We start from the raw sequence: 21083 nt of genomic DNA on the forward strand, positions 1-21083 counted from the left end.
TCAGGATTCAGTCACATCCAGCCCATTACTGAGTCTAGGCACTGATTTGCACAGCCTCTCCTGATTCAGATGTCACAGGGAGATAGAGCTGCATGTCATCAGCATACTGATAGCATTTAGCTTCATATCCCCTAATGACCGTTCCCAGCAGCTTCATATAGATATTAAGCAACATTGGGGACAAGATGGTACCCTGCAGATCCCCATAGCTCAATTGCCAAAGGGTTGAGGAAAAGTCACCTAATGTTACTGTCTGAAATAGGCACTGTAGGTAGGACTGGAACCACTGTAGCACAGTGCCTCTGATACCCATCCCACGGAGTCAATCCAGGTGGATACCATGGTCAGTGGTATCAAAAGCTGATGAGAGATCGAGCAGAATTAACAGGGTTGCACTCCCCCTCTTCCTCTCTCGATAAAGGTCATCTATCAGGGTGACCCAGGCTGATTCAGTCCCATAACCTGATCGAAATCCAGACTGGAATGGGTCTAGATAATCAGTATCCTTCAAGAGTGCCTGCAGTTGCTCTTTTTGCTTCTCTCTAGCGGTTCCCATTGCCAAGAGACAAAGCATTGAATGGTGGGGAAAACATCAGAGGAAAGCTCTGGCTGTCTTTGCAGCTCTCTTCCTATCCATGCATTTTGCCTCTTTGACTTGGGTCATATATACAAGCTTTTAGTTACTAAGGGTTGTATTCATAATGATTGTAATGCTGTTGCAGTAACATGACCAGTAGAGGTATCTAGTGCACCATTTTTGCCCAGTTTTGTGGGATCAGCTTTAGCTTCTGCAGCCTGAGGATGTGGATACTTGTAGTAGTTTGACCTACCATGGCTTCTTGACCCTTGCCCATGATGGCTTATTCAAGTTAGCTGCGAGGGTTCCACTGGGTGGGTCCAGGAAGTGGTGAATGTATCATTGTGTGAATGGGTGGCCCCTGCTGCCCTTAAGGGGACAGTGGTATGACCACACCTGAAAAAATCTTCTGTGGACCCGTAGATTTATAACAGCTGTCTCACAATGGTGGATACCCACTTTTGGGCAAGCTAATTGAGAGGGTGGTGGTGACACAACTATAGATGTTCTTGGAGGATACTTGCCTAGACCCATTCCAGTCTGGGTTCCAGCCTGGTTATGGGATGTAATTGGCCTTGGTCACCCTGATGGATGACTTATATCAGGAGAGGGACAGAGGGAATGTGGCTATGTTACTCTTCCTTGATCTCTCAGCAGGTTTTGATATAATTGATTATGGCATCCTCCTGGATTGACTCTGTGGATCATGGGCACAATTTTACAGTGGTACCACTTTTATGTAGAGGGCAGGATCCAGAAAATAGCATTGACAGACTGTATGTTGGTCATCTGCCAGTCTTGGTGTAGGGTGCCTCAAGGTACCATCTTGTCTCCCATGCTATTTAATTTCTATATGACCCCACTGTGGGTGCAGTCATTAGGCAAATGGAGTGAGATGCCAGTAGTATGCTGATGACACCAAGCTCTATTTCTCTGTTACATCTGAATCTGAAGAAGCCATGCTAAGCCTAGCTCGGTGCTTGAACACAGTGGTGGACTGGATGAGGGCCAATAATCTGAAGCTGAAGATGGAGGCACTGCAGATGAGTGATGCCTAGGAACTTGAGAGTTACCAGCTCTGGACAGGCTTCCACTCCTCCTGAAGGAACAGTTTTGCAGTTTGGGATTGCTGTTGGATCCATCTCTGTCATTGGAGGCCCAAGAGATCTCCTTGACTAGGAACGCCTACTACCAACTTAGGCTGGTACACCATCTATGCCTGTTCCTGGTCTGGGATAGCTTGGCCACTGTGATTGGATTACTATAATGCGCTGTATGCAGGGCTGCCCTTAAGGCTAGTTCAAAACCTGCAGCTAGTGCAGAATGCAGTGGCTGTGTTACTGACTGGGGTGCTTTCTGCATACATATTACATCTATATCTACACTGGTTGCCAGTCTGCTATTGAGCTAGGTTTAAGGTGTCTGTATTTGTGTACAAAGCCCTATGCAACTCAGGACCAGACCACTATACCAGCCTGCCAGGCTACTACAATATCCAGGAGAAGCCCTGTTGTGTGTGCCATGGCTTACAGATTTCAGTTTGGGAGTGACAGGCCTTCTCCCCAAATGGTACCTGCCTCATTGAATGATCTACCCACTATAGTTTATCAGGCCTCCACACTGACATGTTTTAGAGGTTTATTGAAAATGTATCTTTTTACTTTGGCTTTCCCTCAGCCATGAGCTGTCTTTGGATCAATCTCCAATATTTATTATTAATAATATTTGTATACTGCTTGATATTAGGAAAAAATTCTTAAGCAGTTTATATGCCAAATTACTGTACTACTGTGTATTTATTGTATTCTGTTTTTTAAATGGTGTTGTAAACTACTTCAGGATTAATGCAAATGAAAAATGATATAGTAATATTGCTAATAAATAATAAATACATGTTAATAGGCGGTGCAATTCTGCTGATGGAAACAGTTCTGTCAGTGGAACCAAGAGGGGGTGATCTCCATGTGCACCCACAAAATCTGCTCTAAAGGGTTGGGAAGCTCTCTGGAGCAGATTTTCAGGCAAAAAGGAAGGCTGCAAGGGTGTGGAGAGGGGAAAAGTTCTGTAGCACTAGCAGATATCTAGTGACATTGGATTTAATCTTAGGAAGGAAGAGTGTGTGTGTGTGTTTTTTAAAAATTCATTATTTCTTTCATATATAACTAGCAGAGATCCTAAAGTGGATATCTGTTTCTTTTGCTGAAGGTGAGATACTGCCAATCTTTAAGTGAAGAAGAGAAGAAAGAACTTCAGATATTTAGTTCACAACGAAAGAAGGAGGCACTGGGACGAGGCACAGTGAAATTACTGCCTAGAGCAGTAATGCATACACTTTGTGAACAGGTAACATTATTATTATCTAGAGGAAATTTAACCTTAGAACTTTTGAAGCTCAACTATGGATATTTAAAATTCCATAAGAGCCAAAGTGAAAGCAGGGGTGAACAACGTGTGGCCCTCCAGATGTTTTGGCCTACAGCTCCCATCAGTCTTACTCAGTATAGCCAAAGGTAAGGGATCATGGGAGTTGTAGGCCAAAACATCTGGAGGGCCACAATCCACCCCTGCTTTAAGTTTGAAAAACACAAATTTAATAACACTGTATAAAAGCATGCTCAACTGTGTTAGACTTGGAAGTAGTCAAACTGAACCCATCAGATTATGTTACCTAAAGCCATGCTTTCCCAAAGAGCAGGTAAATATTTTAAAAATAAAGAACTAGAGAAAACTGATAGATTATGATTATAGCAGGGGGAATAATGAAGATTTTACTAGAGAATTGTGATAAACTAATGTTCATACTATGGGAAACTATTTTGAACTTTGCTGTTTTTTTTTTCCAGTGTGGTACAAAGATAAATGGAGGTGAAGTTGCAGTATTTGCCTCAAGAGCTGGGCCTGGAGTGTGCTGGCATCCTTCCTGTTTTGTGTGCTTTACATGCAACGAACTTCTTGTTGACTTAATCTATTTCTACCAAGATGGAAAAATTCATTGTGGTAGACACCATGCTGAACTACTGAAGCCACGGTGTTCGGCATGCGATGAGGTAATCTTGCATTCTCACACTACTTAAGGCAGACGTAGAAATGAACATTGTGTTCCTTGCTCAGTTAAGCAACTAACTTCCCATAGACAATTGAAAACCAAGGTTCACATGACTCTCCACATATTAACTACTCCATTAGTAAATGGAAGAAATGTACCTTGCAGAAATAGTTAGATTTAATTCAGTAGCTAGCACTGTGTACAGCTTGGAATCTTTGTCTAAAGAGTTTTTCCCCCCTAGATTATTTTTGCTGATGAATGCACAGAAGCAGAAGGTCGCCATTGGCACATGAAACACTTTTGTTGCCTTGAGTGTGAAACCATCCTTGGAGGACAGAGATATATTATGAAGGATGGTCGTCCATTCTGCTGTGGTTGTTTCGAGTCCCTTTATGCAGAATATTGTGAGACATGTGGGGAACACATAGGTAAGTTTGCATCGTAACACTGAAAACATGTTTACACTACAGACTATCCTCTACAAGCTCAAGATTAAACTTGAATGGCTGATGTTATTAAGGTTGGAATAGCATTGCCCTGTTTGGGGGCAGCATTGGCATCTTGGTTTCTTGCAGGGCCTAATTCCCAGGTCTCCCTAATATTTTAAAGTTAACATTTAGAAGCCAGTTGGAAAACATTTCAGTCACTCAAAGCATTCTGCGGCTGACCTCAAAATTACAGTACTTTAACAAAAGGCTTCAAGTGTGTATTTTCACGTATATACTGAACTAGTATCAGCAGATTTAATTATATTTCATTTGGATTTAATTGGAATTCTGGGTTTCTTTATTACTTAAGCTGCTAAATTAGCGTAGCACAGCTAGTTAGGGTAGGATTAACCCAAGTGACTGCTTTTGTGCTCTTCTCTGATATATGTGCATGCTCAGACTTAAAGTTCTTGCTTGTATTTCCTTTGGCTCCACAGTTGTGTCTGTACATGTATATCGGCAGCTTAGGTTAACCCTAAAAATATGCTGTGGCATAACACTTTTTGTAGCTCTAGTCCTACAAAAAGCTTTGTCACAGCATATTTGTTAATATTTAAGGGGTCAGCATTTTTTGACATCAAGTATGACCTAAATGGTCCAGCTGTGGTTAACTTTGGTTGGGCTGTGCCTAGCGTATATAAACAAGACAAAATATTACAGCATCTTATATAAAGTAGAGAAGAAACAAAGAGCATAAAAATACCAATCAAATATGCACAAAAAAACTATATACTCCTTTTCTTAACAGGGGTAGATCATGCTCAGATGACTTATGATGGACAACACTGGCATGCTACAGAAACATGCTTTTCTTGTGCTCATTGCAAAGTTTCCCTACTTGGCTGTCCATTCCTTCCCAAGCAAGGACAGATTTATTGTTCCAAATCATGCAGTCTGGGAGAGGATGTTCATGCCTCAGACTCCTCAGACTCTGCTTTCCAGTCTGCCCGCTCAAGAGACTCCAGAAGGAGTGTCCGTATGGGGAAAAGCAGCAGGTCAGCAGATCAGTGTAGGCAATCTCTTCTCCTGTCCCCAGCGTTGAACTACAAATTCCCTGGCCTTTCGAGCACTGCTGATGATACACTTTCACGGAAACTGGATGACTTAAGCCTTTCAAGGCAAGGAGTAAGCTTTGTTGATGAAGACCTCTGGAAAGGAAGGGGAGAGGAAATGCCTGATGATCCAGAAGAGTGGGCTGAACATGAAGACTACATGACCCAACTGCTCCTAAAATTTGGTGATAAAGGCCTCTTTCAGCAGCCAGTGGAAGTAGATGTTAGATCAAATGAGCAGTGGATTTGTGAGAGTATGGTTAAAGGAAGGTCTGAGTTGAAGAAAAATAGTCAAAGTCTAGCAAGTAAGAAGTACCAGTCAGATATGTATTGGGCACAATCCCAAGACGGCCTAGGCGATTCTGCATATGGTAGCCACCCAGGACCTGGCAGCAGCAGGAAAATCCAAGAGCTAGACATGGAACATGGCACAACTAGATACAAACGTGACCAAAAGAAATGGTATGACGATTCATTGGAGTGTTTGTCAAATCTGAAACAACAGGAGCATTGTGTTCGGGACTCGATGGATTCCCTGGCTTTATCTAATATCACAGGTAAGAAGACTAAGAGCTCAATGTGGTTTATTTGTAAAGCATTTGTGTGGTCTAGTCTACTGGTGTCTGTCATGCTAGTGTATTTACTTTTTACCAGTATTCTACAGGGGATATATGAATAAATTTGTGCAAGGTTTACTTGCTTTTGTGCTTCCTGTGCAGATACCATCCCACTCAATGGCTGAAATGTACCTGTCAGTGGAACTTAAGATGCATATTTTTTCTTCTTTTCCTTACTGGCCAATTGAACACTGTGTAAAGCTACTTCCTGCAACAGAAGGAATTTCTGTGCATACAGTTAAGTCTGATGGAGAAGAAGGGAGTAAAGGGTGTATGGTTATTCCCACCTATTGGAGTTAATGATAGAGGAAAAAAAATATGAAGGCAAAATTGAAATTTCTTCCTGCAGTTCTATGAGGTCACTTTGGTCAATCATTTTCTTCACTGTTCTTCATAACCAAAACATGGATTTCTAATATATAGGCTTCGATTATGTTTTGAAAACATAACCATGGAGGAAATGTATAAACCATTTTGCAAATAAGTGGGGAAGATGGTGGCAGCTATTTATTAAACATACATCGTTACAATTTTTTGTTTTAGGTGCTTCTGTTGATGGAGAAGTCAAACCAAGACCTTCTTTGTATTCCTTACCAACCTATCAGGAGGTAGAGGATTGTGAGAAAATGAGCAACGTGGGAACTCTGAATTCCTCAATGCTTCATAGGAGCACCGAGTCTCTAAAAAGTTTGAACTCTGAATTATGTCAAGTTGAGACACTGTCAGAAGAAAAGCCAATGCACATGCCAGCACTCAGAAGGTCCAAATCGCAGACTAGACCTCAGCAAGTCAAGTTTTCAGATGATGTTATTGATAATGGAAATTATGAGAGTCTTGGCATTCGTCAACCTCCCATGAGCGAAAGGACTCGCAGACGTGTTTATCAGTTTGAAGATCATGGGAAGAGACATCAACATCGCCACAGGAGAAGTAGAAAGTCTCGATCTGACAATGCACTTCACTTGGTGGCAGAAAGAAAACCTTCCCCAAAGGAGAGACTTAATTTTTATACTCAGGATTATGACAAGTTTATTCAGAATAAAAGCCCTCATGCAATTCGGGCATACACTCCAAACTCCTATAGCCAGTATACTCATATTGCCTCTGACTATGCAGTGGAGAACCAGAGAGACCAGTTTTTCAGATTCTTTGAGGAGGAAGACTCTTGGTGTTCATCTTCATCATCATCTGATTCTGAAGAGGAAGGATACTTCTTAGGACAGCCCATTCCACAGCCCAGATCAGTGAGATATCCCTACTATAGAGATGTCCTTTCTAGTCCAAGTGCTGAACTGCCCAGTTCTCAATTTGGACAGAGGACAACAAAATCTAAAAAGAGAAAAGCACACAAAGGCAAAAACTGTATAATTTCCTAAGTTTTACTAATAAGTATGAACTCTGTGCCTACACTGTTTTTCACATCGTATGTAGAAAAATGTTTTAAATAAAGTCTACAACATGGGCAGTCTTTGTCCATGTTCTCTGTCAAGGGCCTGCAGTTAATAATCAACAGATTTAGGATGGGTGCAAAAACAGCAACTTTAAAATAGGTTTATAATAATGCTGATGCAGCTTTAAAGAGGCCCTGTCAGCAACTGAAGATATTTCAGGGTGGCCAACTCCCATGATCCCTCACCATTAGCTATGCCTAGGGCTGATGGCACTTGCAGTCTCAACAACATCTAGTGGGCCACAAGTTCCCCACCCCTGCTGTAGCCAAATTATTTTTTTAAAGGCTCAGTACAATAAACCTTAAAATGACCTGGGTTGCATGATTAAAATAAGCCATTGTGGTTTATTTAAGTCACACTGGCTTATTTAGATCACAGCACATGCTGGCTGCGGCTTCTCATGTGTTCCAAACTCAGGTGGCATGGCTTGTTGGAGGGGGAAACAACCCTCTGATAATCCATGGGCTGTTGTAGAGCAGTGATTATGGAAATAAACCTGGCATGTGCTGTGATTTAAATAAGCTGCTGTGGCTTATTTTGATGGTGCAAACTAGCCCAATGTCAGTATCTTATGGTTTAGAGTATCTCACCCGCTACTTAAGTTGCCTAGTTCAAATACACCAATTTGAACCAGCTGTGTTTACACATAACACTAAACAATGGTAGAGTACTGCATAAACTGGGACAAGCTTGAGCAGAGCCTCAGGTTTGTGCACTTTTCCCTCCCTGTCTCATGTGATTGGGGGAAGGACTGCAGCAGCTTTTCCTTTCACTTTCTCAGAATCTCTGCTTGTTGTGTATGAGCCAGGGGTAGTATCTTAATTAATGTGTTATAAACAAAGCTGATACACTTGGTTTGAAGTTGATTTATTTTGCATTAACCAGAGTTTGTTATAAACCATGATCCCTGGTTCACACACAGCCCAACTTCAAACCTTGGGTTATGAAGCTGGCTTGTTTATAACAAACTTTGCTGAGTCAAAACACTGTCCTTGGTTCACACACGAAAAGTCAAAATTCAGGGAAAGTGAAACTCAACATTTCCACACTCATCCTGAGAGCCATGTGAGGGGGGTGGGGGTGGAGAATGCACAAGGCTTGGGATGGCTCCCTCCTGCTTGTGTATATAGTACTAAACCAGAGATGGCAACCTGGTGCTCTCCAGATGCTGTTGGATTAAGCCTCTCAGCCCCAGCCAGTATGGCCAATGGTAAGAGTTTATGAGGGTTGTCTAAAATAGCTGGAGGGTGCCAAGTTGCCTATCCCTGCACTAAAGCATGGCTTTGCATTGTGCAATCATGACAAATGCCTCAGTTATGTTGTGCATTGTTCATCCTGTATCTGTATTGTAGACCAGATTTCCCCAACATTGTGTCTTCCAGATGTTTGGACTGCAACTCTCAGCATCTGACAATTGTCTATGCTGGCAGAGGCTGATGGAAGTTGCAATCCAAACATAGAAGATTGGGGAGGGCTGATATAGCCCAACCATTTTGATGCCAAACAAGAATGCTCTGCTTGTATGCAGGACAAATGAAGCATTTACAGTTAATCAAGTTGACTATTCCAGTTGATTTTTGTCTGATTCTCACTCAAGCAAAAATCAATTTAACATGAATTTTTCATCATCCCTAAACAACTACTTAAATGTGGTGTAAGCTCCAGCCTCTACTCATGAAGTTAATTGCATTGCCTATCTGCTTATATTAGAAACTGTTGTGAAAATAAGTGAGAATTCTGTATATTTGAAACACTATCCCAAGTTTCAAATGTAGTATATGAACAACAGTTACAGCCAATTAATATTTATAATGTAGTATTTCATAGCCAAAACTGTGTTCATAACTTAACAGTGCAAATAATGTACATATTGTAAAGTTAAGATTTAACAGACTATTTTTATATCCCTGAATTGCAAGGCATTTGTTTAAAATACAAGACTAGTTTTATTTGAGGGGATAACATCAGCTTGATTCAGACAGGGGGTTTGTTAAATGTTCATCAGTTTATAGTAGTGAAATGTTTAATTTTTGACAGTAAAGCTCTGTTTGCATGGTAGAGCTATGTAAATACTGTTTAAGCTATGGTTCTTAACATTAAAGGAATTATTTATGGGTCAAGAAAATGAAACAGTGTAAGTAAAATACACAACAGAACTGATACATACAAATCCAACAACACACATCATATTATAATATTGGATATCATCACTGGATAAGACATTAAGCTGAACTCTAATACCAGGTTTTAAAATTAACACTGAGTGGGTGGTGTCTTCCGTCCCCCTCTTGCCCCAACGCAAAGGATACCCTTTTTGAAAAGGTAACTTATGACAGCAGTGAAATATTGGAAGTTGTCTAACTAGCAGAATCTGAGAGCTATTGAACTATACACCCAGAAAAGTTAAAAATTTTACCCATAAAGTTATGAAACCCTATTTCTGCAGAGAGATGCAAAATTTCCAGAAAATTTAAAGCCACAGGGAAATGTTTCTTTCAGAAAAAACAGGAATTTTGGGGGGAAATTGAAAAAGAAGCAATACTTTTTTTTTTTTAGTGCTCCTTAAAGATTTAAAATCACTTTCTTGCTTTAGGACAGCTTCTCCCAACCTGGTGCCTTCTAGATGTTTTGGACTTCAGCTCCCATCATCCCCAGGCAGTATGGCCAATGGTCAAGAATGCTAGGTGTTATAGTCCAAAACACCTGGAGGGCACGAGTTTGGGAAAGGCTGTTTTAGGAACATAAATTATATTGAAATTAAACACTTTTAAAAGTAAACTCAGTAAATTTGTAATTGCTGTCCCAATCAACTCTACTTTTAAATTTAATACAGCAAATATGATATTATGATCCAAGCAAGTTATACATAATACACTTTAGGTCCTATTTTATGTCTGACCAGGGGGAACTTCAGTAAGTAGTCCCTGAAACATCTGGATATTCCTAGAAGCAGGAAGAATTGGAGGCAGAGGAAGACAGTTGTACAACATCTGTTCCTGTTTGTAAGGAAGTGTAGGGAAATGCCTAAGCCTATTCCCATTTGTGGGGTGGAGTTTAGGGAAATCTGGTCTGAAGGAAAAGCTATTGAGATTTTATTTAGCTGGAAAAGACTCAGTTTAGGAATGGTAAACAGCCATATTTAAGAACCTTTACACAATCTGCAAGAATTACATTTTATTCACTTTTGTAAATAATTTCTTATTTTTTGTTCATTTTGAAAGTTTGTCTCTAGTAGTAGTGTCAATTCCATGTGTATGCCAAACGAAGCAGGCTACCGAGTTTCTTTTAGGTTCGGAGAGTTTATTCTAGTAGTAGCAGCTAAAAGCTGAGGCAGCATTCCCTAGTGATGGGGTCCAATTGAGAACTTTATTAAAAACTGTGGTAGCGAATTCTGTAGACACAGGCATTAAAATGTATTTTTTAATTTTTTAATTTAATTTTTTATTAATTATAATTTTAAAAAACTTAATTTTTAAAAAAACTGTATGTGTGGTAACCCACATGCTGCTGTGTTGCAGCTGGTGGCAGTGGCAGGATAACCAACAGTGTGTGTGGGGGGGGGTTTCACATGTGGGTTTTAGAACTACATTAATTGATTGCTACAGCCTCTAACCAGAGCAAGCCTAGAAACTTTAAAAGAAAACCCCAACTGTCAGTTTTGCACATTTTCTTCCATATTATGTTATGGGAAACTGAGCATGACTTGGAGCATCTTTAAATGTCTATCAGTAAAAGATACATTAGATGAATAATTTTAATATGGAATGGAAGAAATAACTATGCTGGGAATATTACAAAGAGGGTTAAAAAACATTTCCCCCATGTCTTCATTATTTCCAGAAATGTTGCATCTCTGGTCTTTCTATAAAAGTTTTCTTATTACATGGTTTTTAGTAATCATTTGTGGGGAGGAAAGGCTGAGTAACAATATGTTAACACCGTGTCTTAAATATTTTATTCACCATTCTAAAAGAAAATATTTCACAATCCAAACCTGTTCAATTTTTCTGGGGAGAAATTGAGTTTTTCCAAATTTTTCTGTGTTTTCCCCCAGACTTCATGTCTCTATTTCTGCGGTAGACATGGGGAACATGTCTCCTTTGTTGTTCAAAAACATGGACTAATAGGGTAATTGAAAAAGATGCCTTTCTCTACCTCTATATAGTATCCTTTTTGAGATGGGCCAAATCCAACTGCACTATACTTTCGATAAAGACATGACGGTGTTGTTTTCAGTCCCTTCCCTAGGATGAAATTTGTCTTTCACAGGTGTAACAATGGCCTGCTTTGCACGTAACAACCACCCAGAGTATAGGTTGTTGAATCATGGGTTGTTGTTATGCGTGAATCCTACACTATGGGTTGTTAATAGGGATGGCGGAGAATTTCTCCCCGAATCTTCGGGAGGCCGAGCGCCGAGGCATTCGGCCCCCCGAAAGTGTTAGGGAGATTCTCTGCCGCCCCCCCCCCCCCGGGGATGGGACTTACCTTCAGCGAATGTCCCTCCCGGCGGCGGTTCGGCGACGTTTCATGGGGGGTGGGGGCAGCGGCCGGTCTCCTGACCGGCTGCCGCCGCCGCCATTACAAAATAAAAAAGTAAGTAAAAAAAAGCACACACACACCCGTGATAGGCTACGTGACGATTTACGTAGCCTATCACGGCTAGATTTCCAAAGTCAGCCGTGATAGGCTACGTAAATCGTCACGTAGCCTATCACGGGTGACTTTGGGGGGGGGGAAGCGCGTACGCAAATGGCGGCGGCCCATGGGCCGCCGCCATTTGCGTACGCGTTTTTTTTTCCAAAGTCATCCGTGATAGGCTACGTGACGATTATCGTAGCCTATCACGGCTGACTTTGGAAATCTAGCCGTGATAGGCTACGTAACGATTAACGTAGCCTATCACGTTTTTTCCCCCCCACTTTTTGTTTCGCGGCCGGGGAGACGGGGCGCTTCTCCCTGGCCTGAATTTTGGCCGGGCGAGGCGGGGCGCCTTCCCCCCCTCGCCTGAACTTCGGGGGGAGAAGCGAAGCGCCTCCCCCCCCACCGCGAAGCCAAGCTGCGAAAAGGTAAGTGACTTTAGTACATCCCTAGTTGTTAATCACAAACAACCCAGGAAGAGAACACATGGGTTCATTGTAATGACAATGATTCAACAACAGCCCTCCATTCAATGACAACCATACTCTGAGCTGTCACTACATCCGAACCAGGTCAGTGAATTCATTTCTGTTGACCCTGTCCATCGTGACTCAAAGTACCAGCTCAGGTTCCATCAGTACATGTAGTGTTACTGTAATTTCCAGCCACCTATACTGAACCTTATTGCATTTTGCTGTCTATCCATCCAGTTTGGAGACACTGTTTTGGGGTTCTTTGTAAGTCTGCCTGGAAATAATGTGGTGCCATTCACAAATGTGAATTGCTTGAACATAAACTTAGCAGGATTTCCCTATCGCTAAGAGTACATCTCATGTTTGCTTTGTAAGTGATGGATATGTTTAGAAAATTGAAAGATGAATATAGATTTTAGGGTGTTGAAAATGTCATGTTGTTATAATTCTGGGGAGAATTCTTTTAAAGTAGGTCAATTATCCCTATTTTGCAGATGCTATGATTTAGGTAAAATTGAACCAAGCTCAGCCACTGAACTACAACATTAGTTCACACAGTCTACTATCCCCAATTTAATCTATAAGGGGAGGCAGACATGCAGTGCATGGGGAATAGCTAATAATCATGGAAAAAATCAAACCTATCTGAACCAGTATAATGTTTGTAGAATATAAGTTGTGTAGTTCTCACACTGCTTAGAAAATAGGTGTGCTGTTAAATGGATCCATTTATAAAAATTGTAGGAACATCCTTTAATATACTGAAAACAAATGGACACTCCAGAAGAAGAACAGTGAACGTTTTCTTCAATTTGCTTCTAGGTTTAAAAATATACTAAAAGTGAACACTGTTTATACAAGAGATTAACTGTACAAGACCTGTGTCAAGAAAATGCAAATTCTCAAATTGATTTAGAAGTATTTTAATTACAGGCCGTTTTACAAAAACAAAACACTAAATTAAAACAACTAGCTTAGTGGCAGTTTTCAAACTGTTTACTCAAAATTACAGTGAAACTTCAAATGGCTACCCTATCTAAAGATAACACATGTAAATATATATAAATACAGTTGCAATTACTACTGTATATACATTCCCTCAGCCAGTATTAATAAAATTAAAAAAAACAGCCACTTGTATTCAGATAAGTAGCCTGTTTTAATAATTAGGGCATTTTGTTAAATATTTTCAAGGATACGCAACACCATATCTACTGAACTATATTCAATATGACATTTTCCAATATAAGGTCAAATGGAATGTACATATCTGCACTGAGATTCGAAAGAGTCCACAACAGTGCCTCAAGAACACTTTGTTTTTTTCAAGAATTCTACTATTAAATGAATAGTGAAATAATTACCTTGCCAGAGGAACAGCCATATTATTAAAAGTTCTGCATTTATTATGAAGAGAGAAATTCTGTTGTAGGATGTACAGATGTTGAAGGGAAAACAGTAGCATCCATCACTTTTAAACAGGTAGTATTTACATATGAACAATCCAGACTTGATCTTAGGATTCTTCAAATTCTTGACTTGCAGTATCATATTCTGCAATGAAATGTTTAAGTTCTTCAACACATCTCTCGCCAATCTCATGTAAGTTTTGTCTCAAGGAAAATTGAATGGGTTTTTCTAATGAAGGGTCTTTTTCAATCAGCATCTTCACTACAGCACCGAAGGTTTCACAGTCCTGTTTGTAGACCTAGAAATGATTTTTAAAAGTTCATGAAATGAAATATAGCAGTGTTCATGTATGCTCCATTCCAAACTGCAATAAACTAAAAGGTGACAGGCTAACTTGAACTATAGACTTCCTCAAATAATACACAACTTCAGTATCTCCGTTTCCAAGGATTAGCTGATGTCAATCTGCACCTCCTTCCCTGAAGATGGAAGTAAGGGTTGGGAGTTTCCCCACAGAGGTTTTGGCTGAGGTCATCAGCATGCAGACATCTCTGGTGGTTTTGGAGCTATCTGTGGAGGTGCACGTGGCTTTAGTGGCTAGGAGTGTGCTTTACATTTACCAAATGTAAAACCATTTACGTAAAAACATACAATCGGAGAGCACACACAGAGGGAACATATAAAAACAATTTTAAAGCATCAACCATGGCTCAGGGAGGGGCCATAGCTCAGTGGGTAGAGCCCTGCTTTGCATGCAGAAGGTCCCAGGTGTAATCCACAGCATCTCCAGGCAGGGCTGGGAAAAACTCCCACCTGAAACCCTGGAGAGATGCTGCCAGTCAGTGTTGACAATACTGGGTAAGATGGACCAATGGTCTGACTCAGTATAAAGCTGCTTCCTCTGTTCCTAACCATAAGAGAAATCCAGGACCTGATTAAAAACCCATCATACACTGCAAAATGCCCAAGTGACGAGAAAGGTTGTAACCTGAGGTCAAAAAAATAACACTGTTGGCAGCAGGTGGGCCTCATCAGGGAGATCATTCCACAATTGGGGGGCCACCACTGAGAAGACCCTCCATTGTTGCTGCCTTTTGGGGAGGAGGACCTTAGATCCTGAACGTAGTGTATGGGTAGATTCATGTAGGGACAGGCATTCTGTCAGGTAGCATGGTCCTGACCCATGTAAAGCTTTGTAGGTTAAAACCTGCACCTTGAATTGGGCTCCGAAACATACAGGCAGCCAGTGCAAATGGGCCAGAGTCGGCCTTGTATGTCCGGACCTTGTCCCTGTTATCAATCTGGCCACCATATTTTGCACAAGCTACAGCTTCTGAACCGTCTTCAAAAGCAGCCCCATGTAGAGTGCATTACAGTAATCTAACTTTGAGGTTTCCAGGGTACAGACAACCGAAGCCAGCTCTATCCAGATAGGAGCACAGCGAGGCCACCAAACAAAGTTGGTAGAAGGCATTCCGTGCCACTGAGGCCACCTGAGCCTCAAATGACAAAGGTGGCTCAAGGAAACCCCCAAGCTATGAACTGCTCCTTCAGGGGGAGTGCAACCCTATCCAGAACAGGATGAACATCAGTCAGAAAAATCACCCATCCTCCATTGACAGGAGACCCAGCCATATCAGCCAGAAAACTCCCTAGAGCCCTCTAGAACCCATCTAGATCCATTAGTCTCTGGGGGCAGACCATTTTAATAGGTCCTCACCCTTGCAGAGGGGAAAAGCTGCTGTAAGTCTAAACCTCAGCAGCAATGATCTGACCATGTCAAAGGGACAAGTTCAAAGTCCCCCACCTTCAGACCACCAGCTCTATGTCCAGTTGAGATATGCCCCGCTACATGTGTTGGGCTGATGACACGTTGGGACAGTCCCATGGTTGTCATGGAGACTATGAAATCCTGACCTGCCCCAGACAAGGTGCCCTCAGCATGGATGTGGAGGGGGACTCCAACAGCCTGGGGGACCTCAAAAGCACACCCAAGACCACCTCTGTCAGCTCAGATAGGGAGTCTGTTGAGCAGAAGGGTGGGTGGTCTGCTGTCTCACTGACCCAACACAAGGTGCAAACACTCCAGATCAGTAGTCAGATGGACAGGGAGCCTGCAGAGGACGATGGAGTTCTTACAGATCACAGCAATCCCCCCTCCCCAGTTCTCAAGTCTACCATGATGCTGAATCAAGTATGCCGGTGCTCACAGCTGGGAGAGACTAACTCCGCCCTGCTCACCCACCTAGGTCTTGGTTATACATGCCAGATTGTCCACCTCATCCACTATTAGGTCATGCATGAGGGAGGTCTTATTTTGAACCGATGTGGCTTTTAAGACCAGCATCTGGAGACCTGAGGGCAAGCTGATATAGTTTTAATGGTTGTGAACCGCCAGAGAGCTTAGGCTATTGGGCAGTATAGAAATGCAATAAATACATAATAAACCTCCAAACCTGCAGGTGCCGTTAACTGTCTGGGCCGTGTTTCTCTAACGTGGCTAGCCCTCTCTCCTAACACCCGTAACCACACTAATTGGGACCCTCAGGCTCCCCACTTGGCCCCATATCCTCCCTCCTAGTTGTAACGCTATCTGAAGAAACCAGACCTGGCTTCAGTTACAAATGGTCTGATTACATCCAGACTAATTTACTGTAATGCTCTCTAAGTGAGGTTGCTGTTAAAGACAGTTCAGGAACTTCAGCTGGCACAGAGTGAAACTGGCCAGAATGCTTGTTGTGACCAGGTGTTTGGATCCTGTGTCACCAATTCTGTGCCAGCTGCACTAGTTTCCCAATTCTCTGAGCTTAGTTTAAAGTGTTGGCTTTGACCTTTAATGCCCTAAACTTTTTAGGACTACTTAGGACTGCACCCAAATTGAAGCAGCATGGGCCCAAGTACTGACCTTGGAGACCCTGTACTCTGGCCCACCATTAAGAACAATCAGATTGGTAAGTGTGAGGGATATGTCTTTTTCAGTGATGGCCCCACATCTTTGGAACTCCCATCCCTGAGAAGTGTATGTCTCATGGATGGTTTTATGCTGGCTTCATGGTTTAATTGCTCTTTTAGTAGTGAATTTATTGAGTTTTGTTTTAAAGCTTTGCTGTCCAATAAGTATTTTATTGAATTATCAGTTGCCTTAGCAAGGTTTTACCTTAGAAGGCAGGATATAAATGCATTAAAGATTAAATTTCTACTCTTGCAGCTCTCTTGCAGATGAGGAAGCCAAAGTAAAGGAAGATCTAAGTGGGGTTGCAGAAGGGCAGTGTATGGAAAAGGGGGCTGGACTGTAGATAAAGTTAAACACTATCTGTAGCCCAACCCTTTTACATGCTGTTTCCTGCCAATCAGCTGAGCAGCAGATTGTGAGAGAGGGAGGTTTAAATCTTCCCTCTTCTGTGATTTCACCCCTCTTCCCTGAGATTTCACACGCGCACACACACACACACAGTGTGCTGCTCAGCTGACATGGGCAGAAGAGTGGGCATGGGTGATTGAGGACAGCAGAGCCAATGGAGAGGAGGCTGCTGGATCTGTCAGCATCCAGATTACAAATCCGATCCTTTAGAAGGAATGTAACCCCATCTCCATGGACAGACAAACCTACCAACAGAAACTTTGCACTGGCAGGATTGAGTTCATTTATTGGCCCTCACCTAGTCCATTACTGATTCCAGACATCAACACAGCACTTGTCCATTTCCAGACCCACATCTCATCTATATCATCCCTTTACCACTGAAGCTGCAAACAAAATTTTGAATATGTAAAATTGGAAAGTATGTAAATGTACATCTATTTAGTATTACACTTGGGTTTCTTTGGTCAAATAAATAAGTGAAGTACACAATACTGCATGTCAAATGGAAGGTGACGTCAGGTTACGGATGTTGGGGAAATCTACAACAGAATCAAGTATGTTCAGATTTCTATGAACCCGACCCACAGATTCTGCAGCGGACCAGCTCTTCCTGAGTCAATGGATTCTGCGGACTTGCAGACCCGTTTTTTTACTTTCTGGAATTTTACACAAATTTAGTCATAGAAAACTACATTAAAAAAAATACTGGCCAAAAATGTGCATTTCCCACACAGGCTAAAGCATGAAAGTGTGTATTTTGGAGTCATTTGTGCACTTTGGGGGTCACTGCGCATTTCCGCAAGTGCAAATTTGTGACAATGGGAAAAATGCGATTTCATCCATGAGCGGATGGTGGAACGAAAGGCACCTGACAATCTGTGAAACGCAGACAGAATGGATTTTTATAAAATCCATATATCTCTACCTTAGGATAAGAACAAATTAAACTAACTGGCGTCATAAGCGGGCAGTCCAACTCTCAACACCTACATGAATACAGGTAACTGCACAAATAGCTCTAAGCAACTTGCAGTCACTGAAATACACTATACATTTGAAGAAAAAGTGAGCAATGTTGCAGTGTGTCCCTGGTGCATGTGTATAACTTGATCTGGTGGCTGGAAAAACTACAGTTAGCATCACAAACAGGACTGCCATCTCTAACATGGAACTTATTTCATATGCAACATTTAATTTTAATTTTTACGTTTTTGCAAATTTAAAAGTGCAACTAATCTGCATGCAAGTCAATGGAACATGAGGCTTCTGCATACAACTGAGTGCTGGTTTTGGCCTGGGAGAATGTTAGAGGAAGCTCTTCAAGTAGATTGTCCTCTACTGTGATATGATACATATGAGGGATTTTAACTCGGAATCCAAACAAGCATCAGCCCCACCTCTGTCATAATAAGTTACCTTCCAACATGCAATATGGGCATAACAGTGAATGACATTTCTAGGTTTTGGTGTGCTGTTACTAAGCCCAACCTGCAACATACAGATACAAGCAATGAATAACAATCCATTGTTATCTATTCTGTCAGCATCAGCTCAATCTGCAAAAGGGCTTTAATATCTAGACAATACTATGGTTGTCATAACCCCTCATCCCAAGCAGTATTCTGTGTTTCACGCTGGTACTCAATCATGGCTACATAAAAATCTTAGATCTCTCCACTGATTTCTATGGGCACGTCAGTCCCTAGCTTTTCAGTATGAACCAGGAAATTATCTATCCAATGATATGGTTCTCACTGGCGTTTTGCTCGTTTCTCCCAAGAGGTGAAAAAAAGAGAAATGGGGCAAAACAACTGCTCACCTTACACTCTCCTCCTTACTCCCTCCTTGCGTTCTCTCTCATCTAGCCTTCCCCTTCCAGTTGATCAGCTTCATTTTGTAGCCTACAGGGCTGCTGCAGCCACACCATTCTCTTCAACAGCCACTTCTAGGCACCAACCCATGTTATCCTCTCTCCATTTTGCTTTCCTACTGGACTTTGTTCAAGGTTCTAGCCAGCCATGCCCTCTTCCAAGATATTCCATTCCATTCCCCCTTTCATCAGTATTTTTTGCCCACTGTGCACACTCAGTCCTCAGTGAGCTGTTTGTGACCTACCCACCCGCTTCAGGATTTTTTTTTTCCTAACCTTTTTTTTTAAATTTCTGCAAACCTGTATTCTCACAAGCCTGCTGGTGCCTCCTTCTTGTGCATAGATGACACTGCTCTAGCTAGACAAGAATCTATACTCTGAGAAAGAATTTGCTATTGGTATATAGTGATAAAAATAGCTATTATTTAAAAGGGGCCCTTGTTAATGTACCCAGAAGGCACCCAGGCCTATACATTTAGTTAGGTGCTGAAGATAATTTGGTTGCTGTTCAGTCTTCTGTGATTTAAGCATTATGGTCTGGCTAAAGATTTCAACATACAGCTAATATTATAACATGCCTTTTTCCATTGGAAGAAAGCTTAGGAGCATAATACGTAACTTTATTAGCTGATGAAGATAATTGAACTGGATTAGGGAACTTTGTCTACTGGTTACCTTTTCATGGAAGGTTTTCTGCCATTAATTATTGATGAATAATCCTATTCCTTTTTATCAATTCTTCATTTTTTTCAACTTTGAAATTCACATTATCTTCAGCAGGTTAAACAAATTCATGCTAATCAGTAGTCAATCTTTAAAAAGCAAGAACCCCTGTATTTATAGCACATCACCATAAAAGCTAAAGGATCCTAAGTATGCTGTTATTTGAAATATACCATGTACTAACAAACCGCACAAGAATAAGTTTGAAATGAAACTGGTTTTAATCTTGACATTTACAGTTCAGTGATCCTCAAGAGAAACTGCAGTGGCCATCCTTTCTAAGCCTTACTTCACATGCCATATTTACAATCATATCACTAGAGCACCCATCTGACTAAATGTTATATTTAGCCTTATTTTCCCTTAGGGAGAAAAAATGGAATGAAAGTACCATCTAATTATAATGAAATATAACTGGTAATTTCAAACACTGTCCTGCTGTTGGCCTAACTAGATGGCTGAACAGGTATAAACTATTAAGCTACAACCAAAAGATCCACTTGAACATACTGAGCAGCTATTTCCTCCCAACTAAGAAACCTGAATGAAAAAAGCCATCAGTATCCAAAGAATCTGTGGATTTCAGAACAAAGTCCATTTCACTCTACCAAACTGTGCATCCATCCTGGGAAAAGCTTTGTATATCTGTGTAACAGGGATGGGCAGACTTGCTTTTTCTTTTTAACAAGAGCATTGGGATGGAGCTCACAGAAAAACACTGTTTATGAGCTGTACACTGATTTTATGTGCTCTCAGATCATGGCTAATATGTGCTGCATCACCTTAGATACTAGCTGTCATATTGTGCACAAACTCTCACATGCAACATCCTATTACACAATCTATGAAGTTGCCTTGAGGGTGGTAGACGGGCTGAGAACAAACTAAGTTAACCAAATGGAAACTAAATGCAATGATTCATCAAGTGAGAAGGGGAATATATGGGTACATTACAAACAAGAATTTCTAACGCACACAAAAAAGTAATTCCTTTTAAAAAAGCAAATGTCTGAAAATACTTCCTGGAACAATTCAAATTCAAGCTGGAGTTTGCAAGGGCACACCCCCAAGCTTACTTTTTCCCTGCTTGTGAAAGCACCATGTGAGGTAAAACTTACTAGGGACTAAACCCCATTGAATACAGTTCCATATAAAAATAGATACAGCTGCAGCAATGCTCTTAAAATAATTCCTTATGTCTGGAAGAGAATTCCTGTAGTCGAAGCCAGAATACAGACATTACTGTCATCCAGTTTGAGAGGGGGGTGGGGAGAAAGGGGGAGGAAAGGAAGGAAGGAAGGAAGGAAGGAAACTGGAGACAGAGTAAGAAGGTATGCATATAGTACCATTTTATTTATTTATTTAAAATAT

At 41.2% G+C, this 21083-nt stretch overlaps 2 protein-coding genes across 21 annotated transcripts in view; one reads left to right on the forward strand and one right to left on the reverse strand.

Annotated features, from left to right (window-relative positions):
• PRICKLE1 (prickle planar cell polarity protein 1) overlaps window positions 1–8241 on the forward strand; it is a 95225-nt gene extending 86984 nt beyond the window's left edge. For all 4 annotated transcript variants that reach the window (XM_084810679.1, XM_084810680.1, XM_084810682.1 and 1 more), the window contains 5 exons: window positions 2783–2920; window positions 3421–3624; window positions 3865–4051; window positions 4860–5720; window positions 6324–8241. In XM_084810679.1, the coding sequence (XP_084666805.1) occupies window positions 2783–2920; window positions 3421–3624; window positions 3865–4051; window positions 4860–5720; window positions 6324–7156 (2223 nt within the window). In that variant the 3' untranslated portion in view covers window positions 7157–8241. The remainder of the gene's footprint in view (window positions 1–2782; window positions 2921–3420; window positions 3625–3864; window positions 4052–4859; window positions 5721–6323) is intronic.
• Window positions 6267–21083, reverse strand: part of PPHLN1 (periphilin 1) — a 72340-nt gene continuing 57523 nt past the window's right edge. For 8 of the 17 annotated variants that reach the window (XM_084810693.1, XM_084810685.1, XM_084810692.1 and 5 more), the window contains one exon: window positions 13080–14053. In XM_084810693.1, coding sequence (XP_084666819.1) covers window positions 13862–14053 — 192 coding nt within the window. In that variant the 3' untranslated portion in view covers window positions 13080–13861. Of the gene's footprint in view, window positions 7110–13079; window positions 14054–21083 lie in introns of those variants that run through there. The other 9 variants (XM_084810695.1, XM_084810694.1, XM_084810698.1 and 6 more) reach the window with 3 other exon arrangements.

This window comes from Heloderma suspectum, chromosome 7 (genome assembly GCF_057233095.1).
Source record: "Heloderma suspectum isolate Gila_16-S chromosome 7, 16-S_ref, whole genome shotgun sequence".
Taxonomy (NCBI): Eukaryota; Metazoa; Chordata; class Lepidosauria; order Squamata; family Helodermatidae; genus Heloderma; species Heloderma suspectum.